The sequence below is a fragment of the Larimichthys crocea genome, chromosome I, assembly GCF_000972845.2.
Source record: "Larimichthys crocea isolate SSNF chromosome I, L_crocea_2.0, whole genome shotgun sequence".
In the NCBI taxonomy this organism is placed as follows: domain Eukaryota; kingdom Metazoa; phylum Chordata; class Actinopteri; family Sciaenidae; genus Larimichthys; species Larimichthys crocea.
In genome coordinates this window covers 33193267-33218678 of record NC_040011.1, presented here as the reverse complement: position 1 = coordinate 33218678, position 25412 = coordinate 33193267, and the positions used below count along the sequence as shown (strand labels likewise).

Below are 25412 nucleotides of genomic sequence, written 5' to 3'. Positions count from 1 at the left end.
GGCTGTCTTCTGTTAATGCAGCTGTTTAGAGGCATGGCAAAAAAAACAGCAGCGGCCTTTCAAAGGTGTCACAAGTGTTTGTCTGCGGAGGGAAAAAGCATCTATAAATACATCCTGCTTTTCTTCAGTGACAGGGTGCGGAAAAGGAAGCAGAGGTTAAAAGATGTTAGAGGGGAAGAACATTAGCTTTAACTAGACACACGAGAGCGAGAGAGAGGGAAGACAAAGCTTAATCTTTACTCTCGTCAAAAGTCTTAAAATGTAATGTTACAGGAGTTTGAACTTGGCTCGTGTTTGTGTTCACTGTGGACTAATGTTGTCCTGTTAGCTTGACCCACATAACATCAACTGACAGCAAAGCAACCCTGACAGCCACGTCAATACAAATCACAGTGAATAGCCTGGATGTGTGGGGAGACACTGTCAGTGATCAGTTCAGCAGAATTTCACATATTCAGCTTTCATGCTCGTTTTTAACTTCCAAACAGCCTGCACCTCTTATCTAGCTGCACTTCTACCCGCTACTTCTCCCGTGTTATCGCGCAGAGATCACCGACTTTACTGTTAAATTACATTTTGGCTCGGTAACCCCTGCATAACGGGCCACCTGGATTTCCTACGTGCATTTCTAGCAATCATTTAGTGAAACCAGAGAGGCCTGGCAGCACAACAAAACAGGAATAGCAGAACAATGAGGCCGGTCCGAGGCACATCTCCTTATCGAAGCAGATCTTGGAATTCCCAGTGAGGTGTGAATCATCTTTACATTCCAGCTGCTTTGAATTAGGAAGCACCTCTTATCTCGCCCTTGCAACTCGTGATCTATTGCTTTGTGTTGACTGGAGAGCAATTTAGCTTTCAGTTAAGTTGAATTTCGAGCCACGTCTTCTACTTGGAGTGAAGGATGTTAAACTTGAAAGCCTGGCAGTCCCAGCGGGCTCCTGCTCCTTCAGGATGGCAGGATAAAGCAGTCATCACAGAGGCCTCTCACTTCAAACAAAGCATGAAGTAATGGACCTTCTTAATAGGAGCAGGCATACTCAAACAGATACATCAGGGTGGCTCAGGTCAGCCAGGAGTGCTGGGACAGGGTAATTATGGTGGATGAAATCGATACTGCATTAGTTAGTAGTAATGCTAGTGGAAGTATTACTTATTTTATCATTTTAAATGAAAATGTCTGCTGCACTGTTTTAAATCTATTAAGATATGTATTTTGTACAATATAAATACTTTATTACATGTCTAAGTATCAGTATAACATATATGTATATTAAGGTGTTTCTAATATTTTGACCACCACACTTGCATACATCAGAGGACCATAATATTAGAAACAGGTAGAATTTCTGACAGTGTCAACAGAAATTGAAAAAAAAAAAAAAAAAAAAATATATATATATATATATATATATTTATATATATTATATAATATATATATATATCATATATATATATATAATGCAACAAACTAAGCCAAAATTTGGGTGGGGTTGCCCCCAAATTCCACCAGGCATGGTGTGCCATGCACAGAGGACGTTCACCACCGTCCAGTTCAGAAACTAATCTCTATGTAAATCTCTCATTTTACAATCAATCAATTTATCCTACCTCTCTGCACTACACACTGTAGGGATTAGCCTACGTGAAATAAATACATAACATCACAAACATAGCATGTAAGTGTACCTAAAGTTAGCATGCCGTGTTAGCATTAATCGGACTTAACGCGCAGATAAAGCATACAGGACGTTGCTGGTTAGTTTATCAGTTTCAGATGTGCAATAGTATTTGACTCTAAAGCAGAGTTGGTCTGACAGACTGCTGGAATGACCAGCTGCCATCCCCAGAGCCACTCCGGCAGCATGCACCCTGCATGTGGGTGGTTTAGTCTGACATACATAAAACCTGACAGAATCTGTGCTTTCTAAGCTTTCCATTCCAAGAAATGTCACGTACAGTTGTACCCACTGGGAGACAACAAGTCACACACAGCGTTGCACCACAGTATTTTTCCAATTATTGGTCCAAATACTGTATCTCTTATTAGTGCGATTACACCAAAAAACACAAACACGCCAGTTGACAGTTGAACTTTGAGACAGAGATATTGAAGGACCTTGTGCCTCGTGGCGTGGAAATAGGACACCCATCCAGTGACCCACTTCGCATGTATTATAGATTCCATTAAAATGTCAGCGCGCTCATGCTCAAGCCAAGCGTCTCACCGCCCACATCCTCGTACACGGGCACAGCTTCTGATGTCTTAGCTGCTGTCCTCTGCTCTTCTTTCACTTTTTTTTTGTTTTCCTCCTCATCATTTTTGTTCTCCACCACCTTTTTTTCTTTTTTTTTACCCCTACCCCCAATAATCACACATGTACCCCTGCAGTGACTGACACGCCATGCCTACATTCATGCACACGAACAGGCTCATTTGTCATCTATAATTAAGTGTATAGGGCAGCCTGCTATGATGTGATCATATAGCACTGTGTGCTACTCCAGTAACAGTCCTGTTCTCTCTAATTTGCATGGTCTACTTAACTTTCTCTGAGTCTGTCGAAAGGTGTCGATTAATATGAGTGCTATTTCCTGCATTTAAACATTATATATGTATATATAGATCAAGCTTAACCTAATGACATAATATGAAATGAGTTATCAATCAAAGCAACGTCAGATTAAGAGTCTAATTTTTAAAAAATGCATGAAAATTGGCACTAAAAAGTTTTACAAGCCTGACATTATGATAAATATTGCTCGATATTGTCTTTTCAGGAGACTGACTATAAACAGTAATGACATTAAATACTTTAATACCAGAAAAATGAGTTTGCCACATTTTTACAGCCCTGCATAATGTCTGCAGGTCTTTCGCTCAGGCTGCAGGTATATCTTCCACCAATCAGAGGGTAGAACAGTAGGCTGAGAGGCGAAACATGGGGCACAGAGTGCCATAAAAATCCCTTGCTGCTCCTCGTAAAGCACAATTATTGAACACACAGTAATATGTGAGTAATTTCTGCAGCTGAGCAGTATGAAAATTCGGTTCAGCAACATTATTAGTGACTAAAATAAACTGAATAATTGAAATTATTACGAGGTAACAAATTAACTTTCATGTTTCCTCTCCCCCTCAAGCTTCAATGATTGAATGATGAGCTCTGTAAAACAAATAATAGCACCGACTCTCTGATTTAGCCAATAGGCAAGTAAATTATCACTCACTGTAAAATGGTGGCAGGCCTTGTAGAAGAGTCACGCACTGGGTCGGTGCGGTGGGTTGGCATTTTCTGCAGCTGCAGGCTAAACAAAGGAGAACAAGCTCCTGATTATCTTGTTTTAATTTCAGAGTCATTTTCTTAACCTTTAAAACAGATCCTTTACTTTTCAACATTATCTTTCCAGGTGTACTGATTGCATGAATGCCTTCAGACATGTGTACTGAGACACACACACTCCTCACTACACCTGATGAGGAGATAAACAACTCAGGGATGTATGACCATGTCCTCTCTCCAAAACAGCTCTTTTGTCTCTTAAGATAATATCTCCAGCTCTGAAAAAAGAGACTATTAACATTTTATGCAGCAGGGTAAGCCATGACCTTAAACTACTACCCTCTGAGCTGCTTTCCTCTCATCTGATCTAAACACACACCCAAAAAAATAGTGAGCCTAAGTGCACATTTGGTCCCCAGAACAAGAGATTCTCTGCTATTAAATTAGCGGCCACCCGTTTTTAAAGGCTTTGTGTTCGAGGATCGCATTTCACCGCAGAAATGTGAATGTAAACTGTTTGTACGACTCCTTTCCCTCTTTCAGGCCATGTAACTCCAGCTCTGTGGCCAAAATCTGTGACTCACAGGGGTGATCCTTATACACACAAACACGCTAAGCCCCTCCAACCATCGGCCTCCACCGTCGTCCTCTGCACCCCTCAGCCCCAGCCCCACCCACCTCTCCAGTAACATACCCAGCATACCTCCCATGCTTTAAAGGAAGAGGCTCGCTCATATGTGCTAAAGATGGATGGACGGATGATTAGACGGGTGGATGGTGGAAGTAGACAGCAGCAGGGATGTGGCCACAGAGAGGCAGCCTGCCCTCTCACAGCTGTTCACACAGGTCGGTTTAATCTAGTGGTGAACAGGCGGGATCAGGGCTGGGCACCACAGATCCTGCCTCAGCTGCCCTGGATGGGAGGTGCCCCCCTGCCTGCCAGGGGGATTAACAGGGGGAGAGATGGACAGCGAGGGGGAGGGGAGGGACATGGAGAGAGAAAGAGGATTCAGTTGCACAGGGGAGCCGCTCATGCTGCAGGGCTGCAGGGCGGTCAGGCTGGAGTAATCCGACGAAAGGTGAAACATGACGAGTCCTGTAGCACCTTGTAAGGGCAGCGCAGTGATATACTGTTCAACAGTCACAGAGTGATTCTGAGTTGACTCTGAGCCTTTCCACACAAATATACATCACATGTTGCACATAAAGTATAATCACTGCGGGTTTCTCACTTTGCTTTCCTTCCTCCTTTGCACATTTAAGGCCTCAGTATGCTTAAAACCAAGTATTTGTCTGATTTCCATCAGTGGAAGTTGACCTCTGTGTCCAATCATTTTCCAAAACAATATGATAATCATGGCAACTTAACACATTGCAAAGTGTAGGTGTGAAAGCAGGTGGGGTTCAGTCCTTTCATTCTTCACTCCACTTCACACTTTATCACCTTTTGTGATGACGCCATGCATGCAACGAGTAACTGTATGAAAGTCTCTCTTATTCATTTTATGTCACCACTCTCTATGATCAAAAGTTCCAAAGTTGGCCGTTCAGAACAGCTTTAAGACGTTCAGTCATAATCACACAACACATACTACAATGTAGTTTGTTTCAAGTATACTGAAAGCTTTATTTTTTATTGTTTATACTGTAGCAGTGTTTTGCGTAATGGACTGATTTCATGTTAGACTATATTTTCACGGACCGGCCTTCAAGGGGCGGGGGATAAATATGACGAAATAAAATGATACGATAAACATGAAAACAAATATAAAGTGCATAAAAAATACATCTCACCATGACGCTAAATTAGTGGGAGCCCATAACAATAAGCCAGTCCCAGTGAGGTTTAATTGGACACCATGTGTTTCTTATGTCTAGTCTACACCGTAATTTTGTTTTGGTTTTTCCAAAGAAGTTTGTTTTTTACTCATCTTTGATAGCTTGTGGACTTAATATTTAGGGGAACGTATCACATGACCGACAGAAGTGTCTGGTTTTGACGTGTCAAGTAGCACAGATGGATGTATCCAGTCATTTTTCAAATGTGATAATCAAAATATTTTTTCTTCATGCTCTCTGTGCGGCCGAGTAGTAAATGGCCCCGTGGTTGGGGATCGTTGGTTTATAACATAGCTTCTGCTTATGCAATTGATTTGGACAAAAATTTGGACATTAAAGTAAAAAAAAAATCTATAAGGAGGAAAGCAACATTCAGTAGTAGTAATAGTAATAATAATAATACTAATAAAGGAAAACAATAATACATGAGTGTAAATAAGACAGTACAAGAGGTAAGAACTATTTCATTAAACACACTGTAGGTCCAACACGTATGCAACATTCAGATCCAACAGTTAATGGTAGCAAAAGGTAAAACTGCAATCCAAACTGTCTTTTGTAAACATTTACTGCAACCCAGCCTGATTCAACTTTGAGCTGCTGTTATTGGTCAACTAACAGCTGCCTGTGCTTCTACTCACGGGCTGTCTTGTATCTATACATAATGTGTAGTGCATGTCATGTACACTCGCTGGGTAAGGAGCATGATTCTGCCTGGGGGGTCCCCTGCTAAAAATGTGTTCACTTATACTGCTCTAGGCGACCTGTTACATCATGTTACACACTGTACGTCCAGTACGAGCCATACAGGAGACAAGGGGCTCGGGAGCACCAGGGCAACCCACGGTATGCAAACAAAAGAGATTCTTGGCTAAGCCCCCCTCAACCCCAACGAAACAGTTCTGATACAGACACGACTCACCATCTGTGACAAAAACACTGCTGCTGTTAATGAACTGCCAGTTATGGGACGGTTTCTCTAAGTTCCAATCACCCATTATTGGCTTGGCACATAAATGAAACAGGCCTGTGTCTGCTGGCCCTGGGCTTCAGTTGGATTGATCAGATGGAAACAGAGAGATGCAGCCTGGCAGACTGCTGGAACATTCGTTAGTGTGTTGCTATCATCATGATGTTACTGGTTGGTGTTGACAGTGACTCTGCCACAGCAGATGACTCCAGTTTCCCAGACACATCATGAAATGTTCCTCAGTAAGATTCACCGCAGTGGAGTAATGTCGTTTTTGTTGTTGTTGTTTTTTTTTTTTAAAGAGCTGGTCCAAAAATAGGATGGGTTAATATCTAATGTGCAGACAGCAGCTGATGTCTGATGCAGTTGTTGGTGCGTTATTTATTGACAGCGAGCTGCAGGGAAGGTAATTAAAGTAATCTGCATTCATGTTGAGAGGCAAAAAAGCATTGGATGGGAATTCTTTGTTGATTGCATGCTCTGCAAGACAGCTAATTTGCATATTAATTTGTTGCGTATTTTGGTGTCTCTGCACTACCTGTGATGGAGAACTGTTAAAAGTTATTTTAAATGATATAGCACACTATAAGATTAGTAACACTACACTTCACCAGTGGGAAACACTTCTGTATTTTATTATTACACATTTTGCATATGCCTGATACTGCACATTCAAAGCAATTTGGTTGGTTTTTGTTTTGGGAACAAGCTGAAGTTCATGAACATTAGCATTAGTTTGGAGTTTCTGGCCACCTGACACATTCTAACTCTACTTTCAGCTCTGTTTTGCTCGTCAGCAGCTGCAAAGACACTGTTAAAGTGTTAAATGTTCCACTCCTTTTTGCTAGCTAGCCGCTAACTAAACAGCTGTTTGGTGTTGGGAAGGTAGCATACACTTCATGATGGATTCATTAAAGCTTTTTCACTGTAAACAGCTGCCTGTTGTGTCTGAAAACATAACTGACAAGAGCTGTTTGTTTGCAACCAAAACAACATGCTATAAGAGGCTAAAAAGGTCATTGAGCAGCGGTCTGGTAATGATTCTCTGTCTTCATCAATACAAACTATCCCTTTTACATTACACACAGTAATGTGCTCCATCGTTGATGTGTAAATATTGATTAGTGCAGCTTCAAAGTCACATGTTCAACTTGTGTTATGTTAAAGACTTTGAATCCTGTCAAACATTTGGCAGCCCCCCACCAGCCTGACCTGTCTTTCTAGGCATCGTTGGCATTCCAACATGTGTTCCCTAAACTTGTTCTTGGAATTCCCATTTGTTTTCCGTGTCCTTTGTGTAAATATAGGATGTGGAAAGAATGGAGGACGCCTACTCTGTTCTGAAATACACTTTCCTAAAAAAGAAAGCTCTTCTGTTCGGTGATGAATATGTGCGCACTCACAGATTGGAGTGCTCTCTCTGCGCTTTCATGACTATAAATGTAACATAAGGATTGTGAGGAAAAAAAAGTTAATCGTGCTTTAGTTCATTTTTCGGAACTGTTGATTAAAGAAGAAACAGAAGAAAAAAAGAACAGCCATTCAAGAGAAACACTTCTACAGTTTCAGTCTTCAGTACCTCACAAGACAAATTCTTTTAGGTTTATTTCAGCTGGTTACTAAAGTAATTCCTACTTCTGATTGAACACAAACATCTAATCCCCTGCCTTAATCTGCTCTGACTAGGTTCCACTCATCTCGGGGACCCACGGACCACGTCGAACCCCAGCTCGCCCTCCTCTTCACCGCACACCCCCAGCGCCCTGGGCAGTGGCAGCTCTGATCCAGTGCTGAATGGAGGCCTGTGCTCCGCAGCTTACTGCAGCTCAGCGGGGGGTAGGTACACCCAGATAGAGTGTTACTACTACAGAAGCAGAGAATCAATCACCCCACAGGGGACTGAGTGGAAGCCATTACGGGATAGTGAGCAGATGCCAGCCCGCAGTAGTTGTAGATGACAATGGCCAGCGCTCCATCCGTGGTCCCACCGCTGCTGCAGCTGCAGCTGGATGTAGGAAAGTGTTCAGCACGTGTTATGTCACATAGCGCTGTTATATAAATGGTTCTAATGCATATCGTAGTTCAAGACATAAATCTGATAGAAAACGTCCTACACACAGTTTTTTTTACCCTTTTAACTTAAAACTGACCTGCCATTTTGTTTCACTTCATTCACTCCACTGGACGTTTTCATGTTTGCATGTTAGTATTTTGTATGTTGAATGGACTAAATGTATGATATCAACTTTATGTTTGTTTTTCATCACAGGAACCACCCCAAATTCGCCAGTCAGCCTCCCCAAGTCACCTACGTTCCCATCAGGCCGCGGGCCTTGGTCCGACGAGTGCTCCATCTGTTACGAGAACTTGGTGGACACGGTCATCTACGCCTGTGGACACATGTGTCTGTGCTACACCTGCGGCGTCAAACTCAAGAAGATGTCCAACGCCTGCTGTCCCATCTGCAGAAGGCAAATCAAGGACATCATCAAGACCTACCGGAGCACGTAAGGGAACGGACGACCTAAGAGCAACAAAATCCCAGAGTCAGGGAAAGAAATGTCTAAGTTCAGGGAATATGAACTCTGGTACTTTTGTTTAGTATTTTCACACAGTTATTGTTGGTTGGTTTCTCTTGCATGACCTTTTCAGAAGTCGGTACTGTATCGCTCGGAAGGTCTCTTTTACTTTAGAGTCGCTGTCACAGCCACCTTGCAGAGGCGGCACTTGAAAGGGGAGGGGTTTCCACTGAGAACTGTATTCTCACCCGAAGAGTGTTCAGTCTTTCCGAGGAACTCAGAAGACTTTAAAGCAGAGAAACTGAACCAATTCCAAAATTCTTTCATTTCTGGAGCCATGATGTAAGATTTACTGACTGTCACCCATTTGTGCCGAAGCAAATGAGTCACTTTGGGGCCGAAAGTCTCGATAATAGTTCTCTTAGAGGATGACTGAAGCTCTGAAATATGCCATCAACCTGATGCGTACTTCTGACTGAACCGGTCCCTAAAAAAAAAAAAAAAAAAAAAAAAAAAAAAAAAAAGCACATGGTAATCTAAGGTAATCTTCTCAGTATGTCACAACTTGTGTCTGTGTGTTACTGAGCGTTGGAGAAGAGGAAGTCTGCCTGGCAGCGTCATGATGAAGTGATGGATTTCTGTAATTGTCGTGGTGATTATCAGTGAGTGATGTGCTTAGAGATGCAAGGCGGTGCTGAGTATATTAAGTAGGATTGTAAACACCTCTTGTACTCGTATAATCTAATGTACCTTTCATGGTAGTTCTATTGCAAATGTCGGTGGTAGCTATATTGTCGTGCTATCTAGCTGCTTGCTCTGCAATGTGATATGTTGCACTGAAATAAGCATCATCCTCTCAGAAATGCCCCATTATTGACAGAGAGGTTGAAAGACATTCAAAACAATCGTCCAACAGACTCAGCAGCTCCGAATCTATGAGAGGAAACAGTAAATTTGGATTCTCCTCAGGGCCAGCGATCTTTTGTAAGAAGACGTGAACTATTTTTCCCAAACTTTACCTACAACCATGCCTAATACACTGTGAGCACTCATGACAAATTGTCCTCTAAAATAGTTCCCATAACAACACATGAAGTCTAAGGATTGTTGCCATGGTACCAGAAGCCACCATAGATACAACACAGCCCTCCTGCCTTAACCCACAGAAGGTTCATTTGTTACACGCAGATGTATCATATTCTGTGTTTTCCCCCCAAAAAAATAAGAACCCTGAAAAAATGACCAAATAATGCTGTTGTGTGGCACAAACCGTCACAGTGTTGACTCGGGGGAGAAGAAGCACACAAATTTAAAGTTATTTTTGTAACATAAATCCATGACATTTCCAGTATTCAAGTATTCAGATGTTTAATAACTCTTGTGGCAGGCCTTTCACCAGCAGCAAAGATCCTTTACATGAAAGAAAAAAGCTTGTGTTTTCAATATTTGTATGATTCCTATCCGCTAGTTTCAGTATAAAATGTATTGATACATCCCCCAGAAAGAGATTTCAGCTGTAAATACACCAACTCAGCAGTAAGCCATAGCTTCTTACAGGACACCACTCGAAGCTGAGAGGCTGTTGTTGTTTTGTTTTTTTAATTGACATTGTACTTCATTTTGTAGATAATCAACAAACGGGGCTCAAACCTATGCTGCTATGGTATTTGCCAGCTGTCCCTTTCAGGGCAAACGCTGACAGTAATCTTTCACACGTCCCTCCTCCCACGTTACAGTTTGATTTCGCTACTGCTTGAAGTGTTAATTCACATTTGAATGTTAACTTATGTATTTAGAGATAAATGATTTTTATCGGTGTGCTTGAAGAAAAAATGAAAAAACAAATGAAAAAAAAAGCTTTGTCTGTTTTGTTTGTTGTTTTGTTTGTTTCTATGTTTTAATTGATTATCATGAATCTAAGATTTATTTTTCTTGTTTATCCAAATCCGCGAGAATCTAAATTTATTCTTGTTTTTTTAACAGTGAAAATATAGAAGGGTTGCTTGTACCTTGCCGCAATAAGATATATTGCAGTACACAATCAAAACCTCATTGCTCTGAGGTGCGAGATATAAACTCTTGGTTTTATTACAGTCCCTGAATTTCAGGTGTTTATTTTTTTTCTTTTTTTGTAATTTATCTTTTTTGTGTGTGTGAGCCCGTGTTAGGGAGCCCTACGACTCATTCTGGTTTTTATATATCTTAGTTATATAGTCTGAGAGCCATCAGCGTATGGTAATGATTAATGTCACTTTATAAAGCTACTGATTGTAATCTTGTAAGTGTTTAGGCCGGCGTTGCTCTCTGAGACTCAAACATGGCGTGTTTTATTTTTGTGCAGACACTCTGACCAAATTGAAAATTTAAATTTCTTCTTATTTTTTTAATACATTGTATACATGTAATTCTATTGATGCATTCAGTTGAAGCATTTTTAAACATTTATCCATTCGCCTTTGGACCACATTAACTGATAAACACAAACTGCAGTTCACATGAAGCAAAAAGAGCATGTGACTGATTATTTTGATCTGTAAATGATATTATACACCTTAATCAAAGGATGAAACACCATTATTATTATTTTTTCTACTCCACAGGCTCCTTGAATGTCACTGATCCTGTAATGTACTATTTATTTGTCCATCAATGATTTGTGGACTTTTCTTGCGCGTCTGCTTTGTTTTCTGCGTTGCCGCTGTACTGATATGACTCCTGTGTGTCCAGCCAGTCACACAGCAGCACATTTAGAGGTTCTTTCTGTGGCTCTCAGTACTTTGTGTCATGCACGAGTAATCCGTTCGCTCTGCGTGAACATCAGGACCAACAGAAGACGAGCATCAGAGTGGAACGCTGTTAGTGTTCATGTAGACTGAACCAATGGCTAGAAATATTCTATACATATATATGTCCATTGTTGTGACTCAGCAGCTGAAGTACTTTGCAGACCTTTTCTTTCTTTTTCATTTGAAACGACACGTGTTTGTTTGTTTGTTTGTGAGCTCTGTTCAGTGTGAGTCGGATGATTGTGGTTAATAAACTTTCCAGATGTGTTTGAGCAAAAATGTGTTTGTTTCATAATTCAAAATGACATTAACAGAGTTTTTTTCTTTCAGACAGAGAGAATACGAAACATTTTCTGAGAGGGAGAATCATGTAGATGCACCTTAAAGCTGCATTAATTTATCCTATTGGGGGTGGCGCAACACAATTATGACCTCATAATGTGACTAATGTGAAAGTGAACAGTCACTTATCGCTATATCGCTTTATGACAAGCTGAGATATGACATAAACAGGTGGACTGAACATGTTACCGAACAGTTGCTGATTGCACATCCAGCAAATGAATACTAATGTGCTATTATTAGCACATTAGTATTCATTTGAAACTGTTTCTGGTCATCAAACATGTACCAGTATTACCTCTCCTTTGAGCTCTGTTTTGGTCTCCACCAGCTCATCTCCAAAATATCAGGCTCATCAGCTGATAAATTCTCCACTATATCTCCACTTTGGCTTTCATTTTTGTGTGACAGTTATCTATGAGTGACACCTGTCACATTAGACAGTCATTTGATCCACTGATGATAAAATTGATGAGTGCAGCTTTAAGTGGTCATGAAGAGTCAGCTGGAGCAGTACCTAATCAAGTCATCTCTAAATATCAATGTAAAGCTTTGGTCAGTGAAACAAAACATCAGCTTTATGCAGGTTCCTATGCCGTCTGTAACACCTTAAATACGATGTTGTCCTCAATGGAAACATCTGGAGATATAAACGTCTGTCTCCTGATGGACAGAAGTTCTACAGGAATGATTAACATGCTAAAGCTGAACATTTATGAATGTTCATTGACTCGATGCAGCAGAGGTGTCATGTCAGTCACTCAGCTCCTGCTTATTATTTTCAGCTTTTACTTTTCATTATGCAATACATTGAAAACAGAGGCACCATTTCTACATTTTAAATATGGTAGTCACTTGTAACATCTTGTCACATTGTGTCCACAATACATAATAAAAATAATAAATTAATTAAAGGTGCAGTGTGTAATATTTGGGGTCTTTATTTTCAGAATAAGGCAAACATGAAATATAATATTCATAACTATGTTTTCATGCATGTATAATCACATGAAAATAAGAACCATTTTGTTTTTGTTACTTAAAAATTATACTTTTATATCTACAATGGGAGCGGGTCCTCTTTCATGGAGGCTGCCATTTTAAACCACCATGTTTCTACAGTAGCCCAGCACAGGTCCTTTAAATAATTAAATACTTACTTAAATTGTTCATGGCCCACTTTCTGGAGCTTTTGACCGTATCACATGGCCTTCATCCGCACTTGAAGTTTGTGTAGTTGTTATGGAACTGTGGATGTTGAAAACTTTCTATTATTCTGGGTGCTTTCTGACTTGTTGTCCATGTTGGCATGTTGGCGTTAGCTGTAGAACAAGTGTGTGAGTGAGCGGACCTGCTGTTTCCAACTGTCACACAGTTAAAAATACCTTCTTTTACAAAAGTAGTATTTGTTGTGGGACTCTTGCATTGCAGTGTACAGTGGGTTTCTATTTGTCTGTTCACTCAGTGCATATATATTGTAGGGGTGGACAAGTTGGTGATTTTATATGGAGATCGTGATCGAAGGCATTTACAATCTACTTTTCAGGCGAATCATAGAGATTGCAGTATTTAACATCATCGTACCTCTGTTTCCAAACCTCACATGATCTCATTGATCTTTTCTGCTCTACGTGAACAAACCAGTAGAGTGATGGAACCAACTAGATGGCTATGGTGACTGGATGAATTATTTCACATAGCTATTTCTTGGGTGACTTACCGTAAACAATTCAATTGATTATGCTCATGGTACATTCTGGAGACCATCGCCTCACAGCAAGAAGGTTCCCAGGTTATCGGCTGCAGGGCCTTTTCGTGTGGAGCTTGCATGTAACCCCCCATGTCTGCTTCCTCCCACAGTCTGAAGACATGCTAACATGTTAACAGGTTAATTGGTGACTCTAAATTGCTTATAAGTGAATGGTAGTTTGTCTCTATGTGTCAGCCCAGCCCTGTGGTGAACTGGTGACTTGTCCAGGGTGTGCCCTGCCTCTCACCCAACATCAACTGGGACTGGTTCTAGCACCCTGTGACCCTGATAAGTTACAGAAACCAGTAGAAAATGGACTATAGTCTACCAGGCATTTGAAAGCAGAGAAAGATTACAATTGTATCATTAATGGTGATTGCAATTACATAAACTAGATCAGGATCAGACTGCCTACCCCTAATACTCTGTATAATTGCACCTGTGTTAACTGTAGCATGTTTGCTTCCAACTGTTGCCCCTTCACGTTATGCCTCGTGGTCTCTCTTCTCTGCTGGTATGACACTGGACGTCCTAATGGAGTGTTAATAGTGTTTATATGCTCTTGACCTTTGGTACTTGGAGACTTAGAAGAAACCGAAATGTGAGATTTGAGGTCCAGGTGAAACACAATGCTAAATCATCTGGGGGGCCCAGGCTCTTTGTTTCATCATGTGCTGTGGCCTCTGTGCCAGACACAGCTGCTGGTGCTGGTGGTGGTGGGGGCGCTCACTGTGACAGGTAGGGGATTAGGAGATCAGTTGGAAATACTTGCGCCCTACTTTGAAACTCAAAGCTGTAGATGTGCTCCGACTAAAATGACTGCACTATAAATTCATGAGGCGCCTCATCCAGATGTCTGATGTCTCCTCCGAGCTCCCTGATAGCCATCTGTCCATCCAATCGATGACTCACGACAACTCCATAAAGAAGATCTAATGAACGGGATATGAACGAAGTAATAATCTAACCGAAAGAATAGTTGATCTAATATTTCCCTTTGTTCAGCTGTGCATTCATAACCCTGCCAGAGATAACCATCCTTCAATATCATTAGTTATTCTGTATATAAAAAAAAGGACTGATCATAATAGAGGTTCATTTCAAGACACAATGTCAACGTACATATTAAGGATGTAATGTTCAGGTCTATTCATATGAAAATCTCTCTGTCTGTGCTATCAACACTGATGAAGTCCGGAGGAGGCTTTGAAGCAAGACTGGTTCAAGAGAGCCATCTAGTGGAGATATACCTGTGAGTGAACACCGAGGCTTTCATTCCTCGTTTAAAACAGTCCATTTTTACACAGTTGGACTGATTAAAGCAGCTCTCCTCAGTATTTTTATATGAACTATGGGTCAAATGTGTGTGGTGTCACTCATAGTGTCAAACACTAGTGATGGGAATTTCACTTCTTTTTAGCGAACCAGATCATTTGACTCAGCTCACCAAGAAAAGCTGAAAAAATAACTAAAAAACAAAACAAGGTGAGGAAAGGTGTTGGCCACAACACAGCAGTTTGTTCTTAGTTGTAAAATTAATGTGAATCGGTAACGTTACTGAATAATATGAGTTAGTAGTTTGATATGAAGTGAAGCAGAATGGATACATTTGTTACAGTAACGACGCCTCGAGCTCGGGATCCTACAGCTACTCTTTCATATCATATCAATGAGGTACCTGACATCCTGAAGCTGAATGTTCTGAAACACATATAGGCTGATAATCCTATAAATAATGAATATAGTAAATATAAAATTTTAATTAAATGTGGGGGGTCCCCTGTCCTGGGGTCCTTGGGCTGCTTCAGAGCAAGTTCTTATCCATTAGCTTCAGTACGAGCTGCTATAACAAGTAAATCTCCCTGCTGTGGGCTCATTAAAGTCTATTTAAACTCGTATTAATATGTCAATGTTGGCATGCTAACAATGTTTAAAATGCTCAACATTGCACCTCAGTCTCAGTCAGAGGAGCATGACTGATGGTGAGGTGCTGACTCTTTGTGAAAACCCCTATTTTCCTTTAAGAGGTGAAGATTTGTGGTGCGTCTCCGGGACAGAGGCGTAAGCATATATTTCATGTAACTTTGGACACGAGTGATAAATCTCTCCACACACGTTTGGATACAGGAGAGCCTCTCCTCTTTAGTGGGGAAACTGGGTCTCCGAGAGCTCATTCGTCTTCATTCATCGCTCTCGAACCCCCTCACACTTTTCTCTCATAAGTCATACCTCGCTATATATAACCGGCTGCATTGTTCTGCTCCTCCACGTCTAAACTCACTTAATCTGCCTCTCACAATAAGGCGAACAGAGATAAATGTCTCAATCTGCCATATTACTGTCACATACTATCTAGCTGTATTACAAGTTGGGGGAGGGAGGAGGGGGGTGTTTATGTGACAAATGAAAGGGAGGCGGTCTAAAACAACAAAGATAATACATTTAATATTGTTTCTCTTTTTGGGCAATGCGAGATACAATGTAAACATGTACAAGATACAAAAAAGGAACAAGACTCGTCCAAATGAAAGATAAGAAAATGCCCTGTTTTCAAAAGGAATGCGCATGTGCAGAAAGTCTCCAATCAGAGCGGAATCCAGGCGCCGTTTGCGCACACCGCGTGTCCCCGGTGCGCGCGGCGCGGTGATGCTGTCGAACAGATAATTGCGGCGGCTTCGTCACCGCGTGAGATTCGGTGGCGCGATGACTCATGGTCGGATGATACACTGACATTTACAGCGGGATGAAGCCTCACGGCATATCTTTTGAAAACAAGGGAGCTCTGCAAGAGTTTGAACAAATTTTGCATAACAACAATGGTAATAAAAGAACAAAAATAAAAAAATAAAGAAATAAAAATAGCACCTCCTTTGGTCCGACTCGAGGCCTGTGGTTGTTGTTGTGTTTGTTAGTGGCTGACATGCTGGTAACGGATCGTTTTTGTCAGAGTGTACAGATCAGGAGCTCGGGCTTCCATGGTTTCTCTTTTTTGGGTGTTTTTTGACACGCCGCTCTCCACAGCAGGGTGGTGATAAAATCTATTCTATAAATGCAACCATCCCATAAATCTACCTCAGCTGTAACTCCACATAAATCACTCCTGACAGCTCACCTCCACCCTCCAAAAAAAGGTTTGGAGTCGGGCAAGCCGCGCGCTCTTGATTAGAAAGCCGTCAGCGCCGCAATATCATCTGACTGACTAGGGTTAATTAAGACACACTGTTGTGCTAATTAGAAACAGGGATTCAAACAGAGACAAAGAAAAGTTGCCACAGAGACACAGCGGCGCGCCTCGTTCCTCGACACAGCCTCTTTTCACGGAGCTCGGAGACAGCTCCCGCTGATGCCCGCTGGCGCGTCAGAGCACCGCGGAGGTTTTCACAATGACATCAATAATCAGCATTCCCCGATTCACAGGATTCTTTTTTTCTGCTTCACTTGTTCTTTCCTTTCTTCTCTCGCAAGAAAACGTACAAAATCACCCCCCTAAACACCTGCTCCCGCACACCTACTAAAACTTTCTTATCACACCTGCCCCTCCTCCTATCAAACCACCGCCTTTAATAAGTCACAAATGCCTCCGTTCCAGAGCTGGGTGCCTTTTTTTTTTTTTTTTTTAGGATTTATTTCCATTATGCATTAAAGCTTGTTTCATTAGAGAATAAACCCTTCAAATCCTGCTCTGCACTTTTACAACCATTATTTTCTCCTCAACCAAAAACGCAAAGGAATAAAAAAAAAGAGACAGGGAGACAATCCTCCATTTGAAGCCTTATTCCAAAAAAACTTTTTTTTCTTCCCCAACACCCAGCTCCAACTCCACTCACACACCCCCTCAGGGCTACAACAGATCTGAAGACGCTGACTGTAAAAGAAGCTGAAATCAGACGTGGGATCAGTTTGAAAAGTTCTTGTATGGACGGAGAGAGCGAGGCTGAGAGGAGAAGAGCTGCTGTGCTGTGCTGAACTCATTTGTCTCTCACTGACTTGCAGTTTCTTTTTTTTCAAGCTTCAAAAAAACCCCAAAAAACCGTCAAGTGCTGCAATTAAAACATTGTTTGGAGTAATGAGACTTCACAGCTCAGGTTGGAAGCAGAGAGCTCATTAGGGCCAGGTTTTTTTTTTTCTTTTGAGAAGGTGGGTAAAACGGGCTCCATGCTGGAAGGAACTGCTTTTCATTTGAGTTTTTAGAGTGGAAACAGTGCCCACTAGCCTTTCATCTCCTTCCTATCAAAGCACGGCTCCTCTCACCTCGCTCTCACCTTGTCTCCTAGAATCCACCATCTGATCCATCTCGTGTCCCCCCTACATCCTGCTCCCTCAAATCTCCTCCTTGACCTCCAAATTCTCTTCTGCTGAGTGCACCTGCAAACAATCCATCTCATCATGCAAAAAGAAAAAAAAACACACACGCACACATGCACACAAACAACCCCCCTCAGCCTCTACCCCCCCTGTAAACCCTCCTATAGATATCTCAATCATCTCGCCGGGAATAGACTGCTTGGCTGTGTCGAGGAAGGCAGAGATGGAAATACGTGGCGAGGGAAGGAAAAGGACTCGGGGAGCAGAAAGGAAGTATAGCTGGGAGGAATACACAATGGCATTACAGCGCTGAAGGTGCTTCACGCCTGAGAGATGCCGTCCATTTGTTAAAATAAAAAGAGAGCGAGAAGTGAAACAGCTGTCTCACCCGGCTGACCTCCGGGAAATATGTTAGGAAACTCATATATTTGCCTCTGGCATGAATGATTCCTCATCATCACTGTGTACGTGTGTGTGTATGTGTGTGTGTGTGTGTTGGCATGTGCGCACAAGCTCAGTCATACAGGTGGAATACACAAATGTTTCCTCCGACAACTCCATTTCCATCCTGCTGCACGGATGCACGCAGGTTTAAGAGCAGTGTGGCTGACACAGGCTGGACTGGCAGGCCATGACTGGAAAATAAGCCTGGAATAGTTTGACACTTTGGAAAATAAACTCAACTGATACCACTCACATGTCTGAACACTGAATACACAGCTGGAGCCAGGAGATAGTTAGCTTAGCTTAGCATAAAAAGTGGAAACGAGTCAGTAAAGTTGTGAACTTTAGATGTGCTGGCAGAACTTTAAAACCTGGGGACTGTTTCCTTCTGCTGCTAGTCTTTATGCTAAGCTAAGCTAAGCTAAGCAAAGCAAAGCAAAGCAAGGCGTCTTCTGGCTAGCTTCATATTTAAAGATTCCTTACAGACATAAAAACTCTGGTTGGAGTGATAACTTGTCAGATATGTTTTGGAGTGATCAAAAATCCAGTCTTGATGCTAAGCTAAGCTAAGCTAAGCTAAGCTAACTATCTCCCCATCTTTGGCTTCATATTTTAAGATCCCCTTGTGTTTTAAAACATAGAAATATACTAATTTGTGTGATATGTTTTATCAACAAACTAGTTTCATTACTTGTTCAAACCTACATTAAAGGTGAGCACAGAGAAGTTTGTCAAATGTGGAAACAGCTTCCTCATACCAAACTCTGCAGAAGCTCAAACGTCTGAGCGAGGTAACGGTAAGCAAAACACATTTTTTAAACAACGTCTGAACGTCATGAGATTGGTATCGATATTCTCTTGGTAAGGATATCTCCCAAAATGTCAAACAACTCCTTTAACATTGAGTTTAACTACAAACTACACCAACAAAAGCATTTATGGACACGAGTCCCCCTGACAATACAGAGAACTGTGTCTGTACACCCAGCAAGTCTTTAGCACAATGACGTCTTCACCTGTAACACATGGATAAGATCTGCCTGGCTCAGCGACGAGAAAAATAAAGTTTTTTTCTATTTTTGGCGTACATCCTGGAAGTTGACTGATTAAACTGAAATGGCCCGAAAGAGCGTTCATCTCCCCGCTCTCTTGTTTACCGCTGAGACGTCTCTTTCTCCGTCACTGCAGATAACTCCAAATATCACCTTCCGCCACTGCGATTGGTGAAGGGGGAAAAAAAAAAAAGTCTGGCTTGGTTTGACAACAGTGGGACAAATGTCAAAAGAGGCATCCGCATAGGTGCAGAGAGGACACACTCCAGAGAGAAAACAAAAGAAAAAAAAGAAAGAAAAGGAAGCAACAACAACACAAAAACTATCAAAATTCCATTCAGGCACGAACGTGACAGCTCAGAGCAGGGGCCACTGAGGCCCCGGATGGCTGTAATGTCAATACAGAATGGGTCAGCGGGTTTTCTGCCATGCCATTCACAAATCACTGTCCACTGCTGATCCAGGGCAGGAGGAGCAGAGGTTAGGTATTAATAAAAGTCTGTCACGTCGGGACAATAATGAGATGTCACATGTGAATGCTTTGGTCCAATGAGTTTAACAGACGCTTTCAGGGCCTCTCAACATCTGCTCTTTGAGACAGACTTCAAATGATACACTTGAAATGACGGTAAAAGCTCATGACTGGCAGTTTGATTGGGAACATCCACTCCAAACAGATGTGACCAAATTGTTCACGTTTTGTCGTTTGTTTTGTTTTCTTCCATCTGCTATATTTGTCCTCTTGTTGAAGCATGATGTGCTTCTATTGCACATTTCCTCACCGGTATATTTTCAGAATTTGATTAAAAAAAAAGAAGAAGAGAGAAACAAAGAGAAATCAAGAAAAAAGCATGAGTGAAGATAGATGCTACACAGCTAAACCTATGCCCGACACAACGATTCCCTTGCTATTACAGCCAAGTAAATTCAGCTCAATCAAACAAAGCGATATGCAACAATAATAATAATAATAATAATAATAATAATAATAATAATGTGCTGGAGCCAAATGTTTAAAGTGATTCAACACATTTACATAATGCCTTCGTCTGGATGGGAAGAATCCTTGATGCCTGACAGCGAATATCAACATCCTTTATCCTTTATTATCCATTATTTATACGTCCTGATGTATTTTTTATTTTTATTTATGAATTGCTCACTCACATTGTCAACTAAAGGACGACACATTTCTTTTGCATATTCAGGTGAGTGAATTCCAATTTGTGTGACAATGCTATGCAGTAATATTTTTGAATGGGGGGGATAAGGTGATTGTCAAACTGTGATAAAATTATTCATAATAAATACACATAAAATCCGGCATTATGTAAAGCACAATAAAGATGAAGGAAGTGCCCGTGGTTTGCTAAAGTTGCAGCACACAGCATGGAGAAAAAAAAGAAAAGGATCTTTCTTTAGAATTAAAAAAAAATAAATTACTGCCCAATACAGAAGATGAGCTACAAAAATAATTTTAGCTGCACTGAGAAAAGAAAAAAAAAATGTTTCTGTACAATTCTTGGTGAGACTCACTGACCGGCAGTGCATTGCTTATTGCACTGAGGTAGGACAGCTGGTAAAGCCTTGTGGATGGCATAGAAATCATGCTGTAGTGCTTTAACCTGCCACAAGAGGTCTCTGTTTCTCCAATTCTACTGAAAAAACTGGCCTGTTCACTGTCATAAAGAGGACTCGTGAGAGCTCCATCTCACATCTGACGTGAGTAAAAAAAAAAAGAAGAAATTAAATAATTACAAACATGTTTTCAATAAATAATATGCTGAGTATTTTCTGCATCTTTACATTAATGCACCATAAAAGCAGGTTTAAAGTGCACTAATTCACAAACAGAACCACTTCGTTCCTCATTATTGTCAGCGTGTGATCACAGAGTAACAAATGAACAAACAATAAAGAAATGTTTTTTTTGTTTTTTTTTTTTGCTAAAATAGAATAACTGCAATCTAGCAGGTACTGTACTTTGTTTAATACTATGATACTGTCCAGCAGAAACATAATGAAAAGTTAAGTGTTCAGCCTCGTTCAGAGAGTTCACACCGATCGTTAGAAAATGTATTTCAGCAGTCTTGAACATCAGCCATCTGAATTTTGAAAGTTAGCTCAGAGTTTCTCAGATTCCACTTCTGCATTGGGAGAAAATATTTCTAAATTCCTATTTTTAAGTGATTACGAAGTCTTACTTGCGTGATCTGAAACCTATACTATTATTTTAGAGAGAGAAAAAAAACTTTGAAACAAGTGTTTCTATATTTAACGTCACCGTCCATACTGCACAGCAATATCTAATATTACAATTTGCTTGTTTACTTCTTGTTTCATAGATCTATAATTTTGAGAAAATGTATCAAGTGCTTCCAGGTACTGATAGAAAAAAACATTTTTTTCAGTTTTAGGCATTGTGTTGAATACACTGTATTATATGTACCATAAATAAATAGTAAAATCACAAAAACAGCTCTTTGGTTTGATCACATTTTGGGCTGAATGCTGTGCAAATATGTCCCTGGGATTTAATTATATCACTGCATTTCCAGTACGTGTTCAGTACATCTCCGCCACTGCGGTATTATTACATGTCTACAAAACAAAATATGTACAAAATCAATTGTTCCTGGAACTACAGTAAACCCAACTAATTTTCATCTTTTGAGGTTAATAGCTACTCAGATAGGAGGTGGTTTTGGTTCTGGAGAGCTCTCAAGTTACAAAATGTTGTTTTTATTTTCCAGGAAACTAAAATATCCAACTTATTTTCAAGTTTCACAGGTTTTTTTTAATACATTTGTTGTCCCAGATAATTACACCCAGGATTGAAAACATAATTATTAACAGATTTTTTTCTGGAGCTTGGGGATCTATGACAAAACTATGCCAATTTATCAAACCTAAGCACCTACTGTGTGTTATTTTGCAGCTGTCCGATGGTATGGGACATGAGGCAGGAGCTTTAACTTTCCCAATTCAATTCAAGGCTCTTGGTGGAAAACAGATGTCACAAGAAAGCAGAAATAATTCTCTAAGGAAGATTTGCATCAATACAAGACATGATAACATGGACAATGAAACTAAATAAAAAATACTGAGATTAAAATGTTGTTTTAGTTTGCTTGATGACTTAAAACAAATTCATTCTCTGGTGACTTGAGTTCCTTAAATCTGTTTTTCTTTCTTTAATCTGTGTTGGACCAATTAGAGCACTTAAGTTTGAAACTTTGCTTTGTTTGCACTTTATAGTGGAGCTCTTAATTGGTTATGGAAATACTCTTGGTATTGGTAATTGGTGGTGTTCATAGGCCTATGGCACTCTTAAAAGATTTGGTTGATTTCATGTTTTGCTATCCACCATTTAGGACCTCTATTCAGGTGAACAAATACAAAAGGCACTTATCGGCCATCATAATCAGTGATGGGCAGGAATAAGCATAGCCATTACCCTGCTCAACTTCTGTGTTACATGATGAAAAGAGAGTTATCACTCCCATTCATACCATTTTATTTCTCAAAGACACTGTCCTCCTCAGATTTCTTTGCTCAAGGGTGACCAATCTCGTGTTTCTGTCTCTCATTCCCAGCCAAATTATTTAAAATCTTTACACTCCTCTGAATACATTTTAGTAAACCAGCACTAAAAGTGTCCTTCCTTATCGGATTAAAACATCTTTCTTTTTACACACAGTCTTTTCATAAATGTACATTTTCGTGGGCATATTGCTTAGGGGAGATTGCGGGAAACATTCGCAAAGAATTGATGCCACCCACGTCCTTGAAGACATCAAACGGGGGGATGTGGAGGGAAGGGGAAGGGGAAGGATGTGGGGTTGGTTTTATTTTTTCCGCTCTAGGTAGTTGGAGGGGACCCAGCCCTTGCGAGGAAGCAGGCTGTCCTGCACCTGGCAGTACCACCATCCATTGGGGTTTCTCTCCAGAACCTCCAGACAAGTGCCCTCAGTGAAACCCATAGTTTCCTCATCGCCACGATAGTCTGCAATGGACACATACACATCCCTGCCAAGGTTATTGTGGATCAGTTGACTCTTTTCTATGGGCTTGGGTCGGACTGTGGACACAGGGATGCCGTTGCGTTGGTTAGCTCTGCTAAGGGCCTCCTGGACGTTGCTTGTGCTGAACGAGCTCCCCGAGGACCCCAGGCTGGAGTGCTCGGCGGGCCTCGTCTGACTTTCGACAACTACGTGTGGCCGCACGGTGCTGAAGGAGGCGTTTCGGCGTACACCAAGAGTAGCAGAACCAGAACCATAGTGATCACTTCTGCCAAGTGAGTCATTTCGTCTTAGTGACCCTGTCATGTAGTGCCCATCCTTGGCTGGCTGTGTTGTGGTTACAAATACAGACTGAGGCCTAACGGCCACCTGACGTACCCCGTTCCTCATCCGAACACCTCCATTAACAATTCCAGAAGGCTTCGAGAAGCCACCAGGAGGCTTCGAAGGAATTGGCGGAGTGTTCCTCCTCATGCCTTGATGCTGCTGGCTCAGACCCTGAATATTGATGTTATTGAGGGCCAAAACGTGCTGCTCGTTTTTCTCCAGGCTGTTGGACTTACTCCCACCACTCCCATGTCCATCTGATTCCAACCCACCTGCATCGCCCACTTGTCTGACAGGTTCCAGGTAGTACGATGGAGCCCAGCCCTCCTCTGATCCCCAACGGATGTACCACCAACCACTCTCCTGTTTCTCCAGAACATCAACCTCCACCCCGGCTGGAAAGCTGATCTCAGAGTCCTGGACCTTCTTATAGGCGTCCAGGGAGCGGTAGAGATTGGGGCCTTCCACGTCTGAATCACCACGGCTCCCTTTGGAGTAAACAGAAGAGAGATCCGAAGTACTGCGTGAACACATGGAGTCTTCTGATGAGATTACAGATGCTGTTTCAGAGTCATCCCCGCGAGTAGGTTTGAGACCATGTCGAAACTGACTTGTAGGCCTCAGCTGCCGTCTCAGAGAGCTGATATCCATCCTCTCAGGACTCTGTGGCTCAGATTTGGTCAGGAGTGGTTTGGGTCTGACAGAAGGCTTGGGCCTGGTCGAGGGGCTCTGGCCTATTCTCTGCTCCACATCGCGGCTAAAGGAAGTGGCTTTCTTGGGGCCTCTGCTCAGTTCATCTGAGGAAGAGTGGGGGCTGTTGTCCTGTGACCTGAAGCTGATATCTATGTGTCTGCCCAGGGTCTGACTCCTCCGGTTCATCTCTGGTGTCATGGTCTTCATGGGTCTACCAGCCAAAGGTGAAGACCCAGAGGGTTTGCGTGGGACTGTGGAGGAATGGTAGCTCCTTGGGGAATTCGGCTCACTGGAACCTTTGACTGAAGTTCCTTCTATGCCACTGCTTCGCCTGAAGCCGTCATTCTCATAGATACACTCCTCTTTTGCAACCTCCTCTACAGACCTGAAGGAAGATCTTCGATGAGTGAACACAGGGGATGCTTTGCAGACGGGAGGAGAGGCCTTGCAGGAAGGTGGGGAGTTGCGATACTTGTCGCTGACCGCACTGCTGATCTTCACATCCAGGTTGCGCTCATCCCTCAAGGAATCGGTGTCCGACTCCCCTTCGCAGCCAATTGCAGGTACATCATATTCAGGTTCCTCATACACAGGTCTGCTTGGCGGCTCTGAGACTTTAGAGGAGGGGTTAGCAGAAGGAGGAGCCTCCTCAGATTCTTGTTTTTTGACAGGAGGAGCTGGGGGTGGAACTTTGGGGCGGGTCAGAGTGCTGGTTCGACGGCTGAGGTTGGGCTTCTTTCGCTTGTCAATGTAGGAGCAGGGGGCCCAGCCCTCCATCTCTCCAATCTGCACATACCACCAACCTCCAGGGTTCTTCTCTATCACCTGCACAGCAAAACATAGAAGATATAAGCTATCAAAAAGAGTATTTTTAGGGTCATGATCAGCTGGTCAGATGACCAAAGACAGTCTTCTTGCACAGACTTTAACAACAAAAGTTAACACACTGTCTAGGACTGCCAGCTCAACATAACTTAAACAAACCTGAAGGAATCTCAAATTCATCAAATTCTGTCTACATCATCATGTTCAGACACAAATCTCCAGGTCGCATCTTGATTGCCTCAGCTTTTCTGTCT

The 25412-nt window shown here is 41.7% G+C and overlaps 2 protein-coding genes across 9 annotated transcripts in view; one reads left to right on the top strand and one right to left on the bottom strand.

The window, feature by feature from the left end:
* Window positions 1–10959, top strand: part of neurl1aa (neuralized E3 ubiquitin protein ligase 1Aa) — a 41083-nt gene extending 30124 nt beyond the window's left edge. Inside the window, exons 5-6 of the mRNA XM_010740522.3 lie at window positions 7780–7929; window positions 8363–10959. Coding sequence (XP_010738824.1) covers window positions 7780–7929; window positions 8363–8604 — 392 coding nt within the window. The 3' untranslated portion in view covers window positions 8605–10959. The remainder of the gene's footprint in view (window positions 1–7779; window positions 7930–8362) is intronic.
* Window positions 10960–17090: 6131 nt separating this feature from the next.
* The window catches only part of sh3pxd2aa (SH3 and PX domains 2Aa), a 109323-nt gene continuing 101001 nt past the window's right edge, over window positions 17091–25412 (bottom strand). For all 8 annotated transcript variants that reach the window (XM_027281110.1, XM_019279240.2, XM_019279243.2 and 5 more), the window contains one exon: window positions 17091–25158. In XM_027281110.1, coding sequence (XP_027136911.1) covers window positions 23140–25158 — 2019 coding nt within the window. In that variant the 3' untranslated portion in view covers window positions 17091–23139. The remainder of the gene's footprint in view (window positions 25159–25412) is intronic.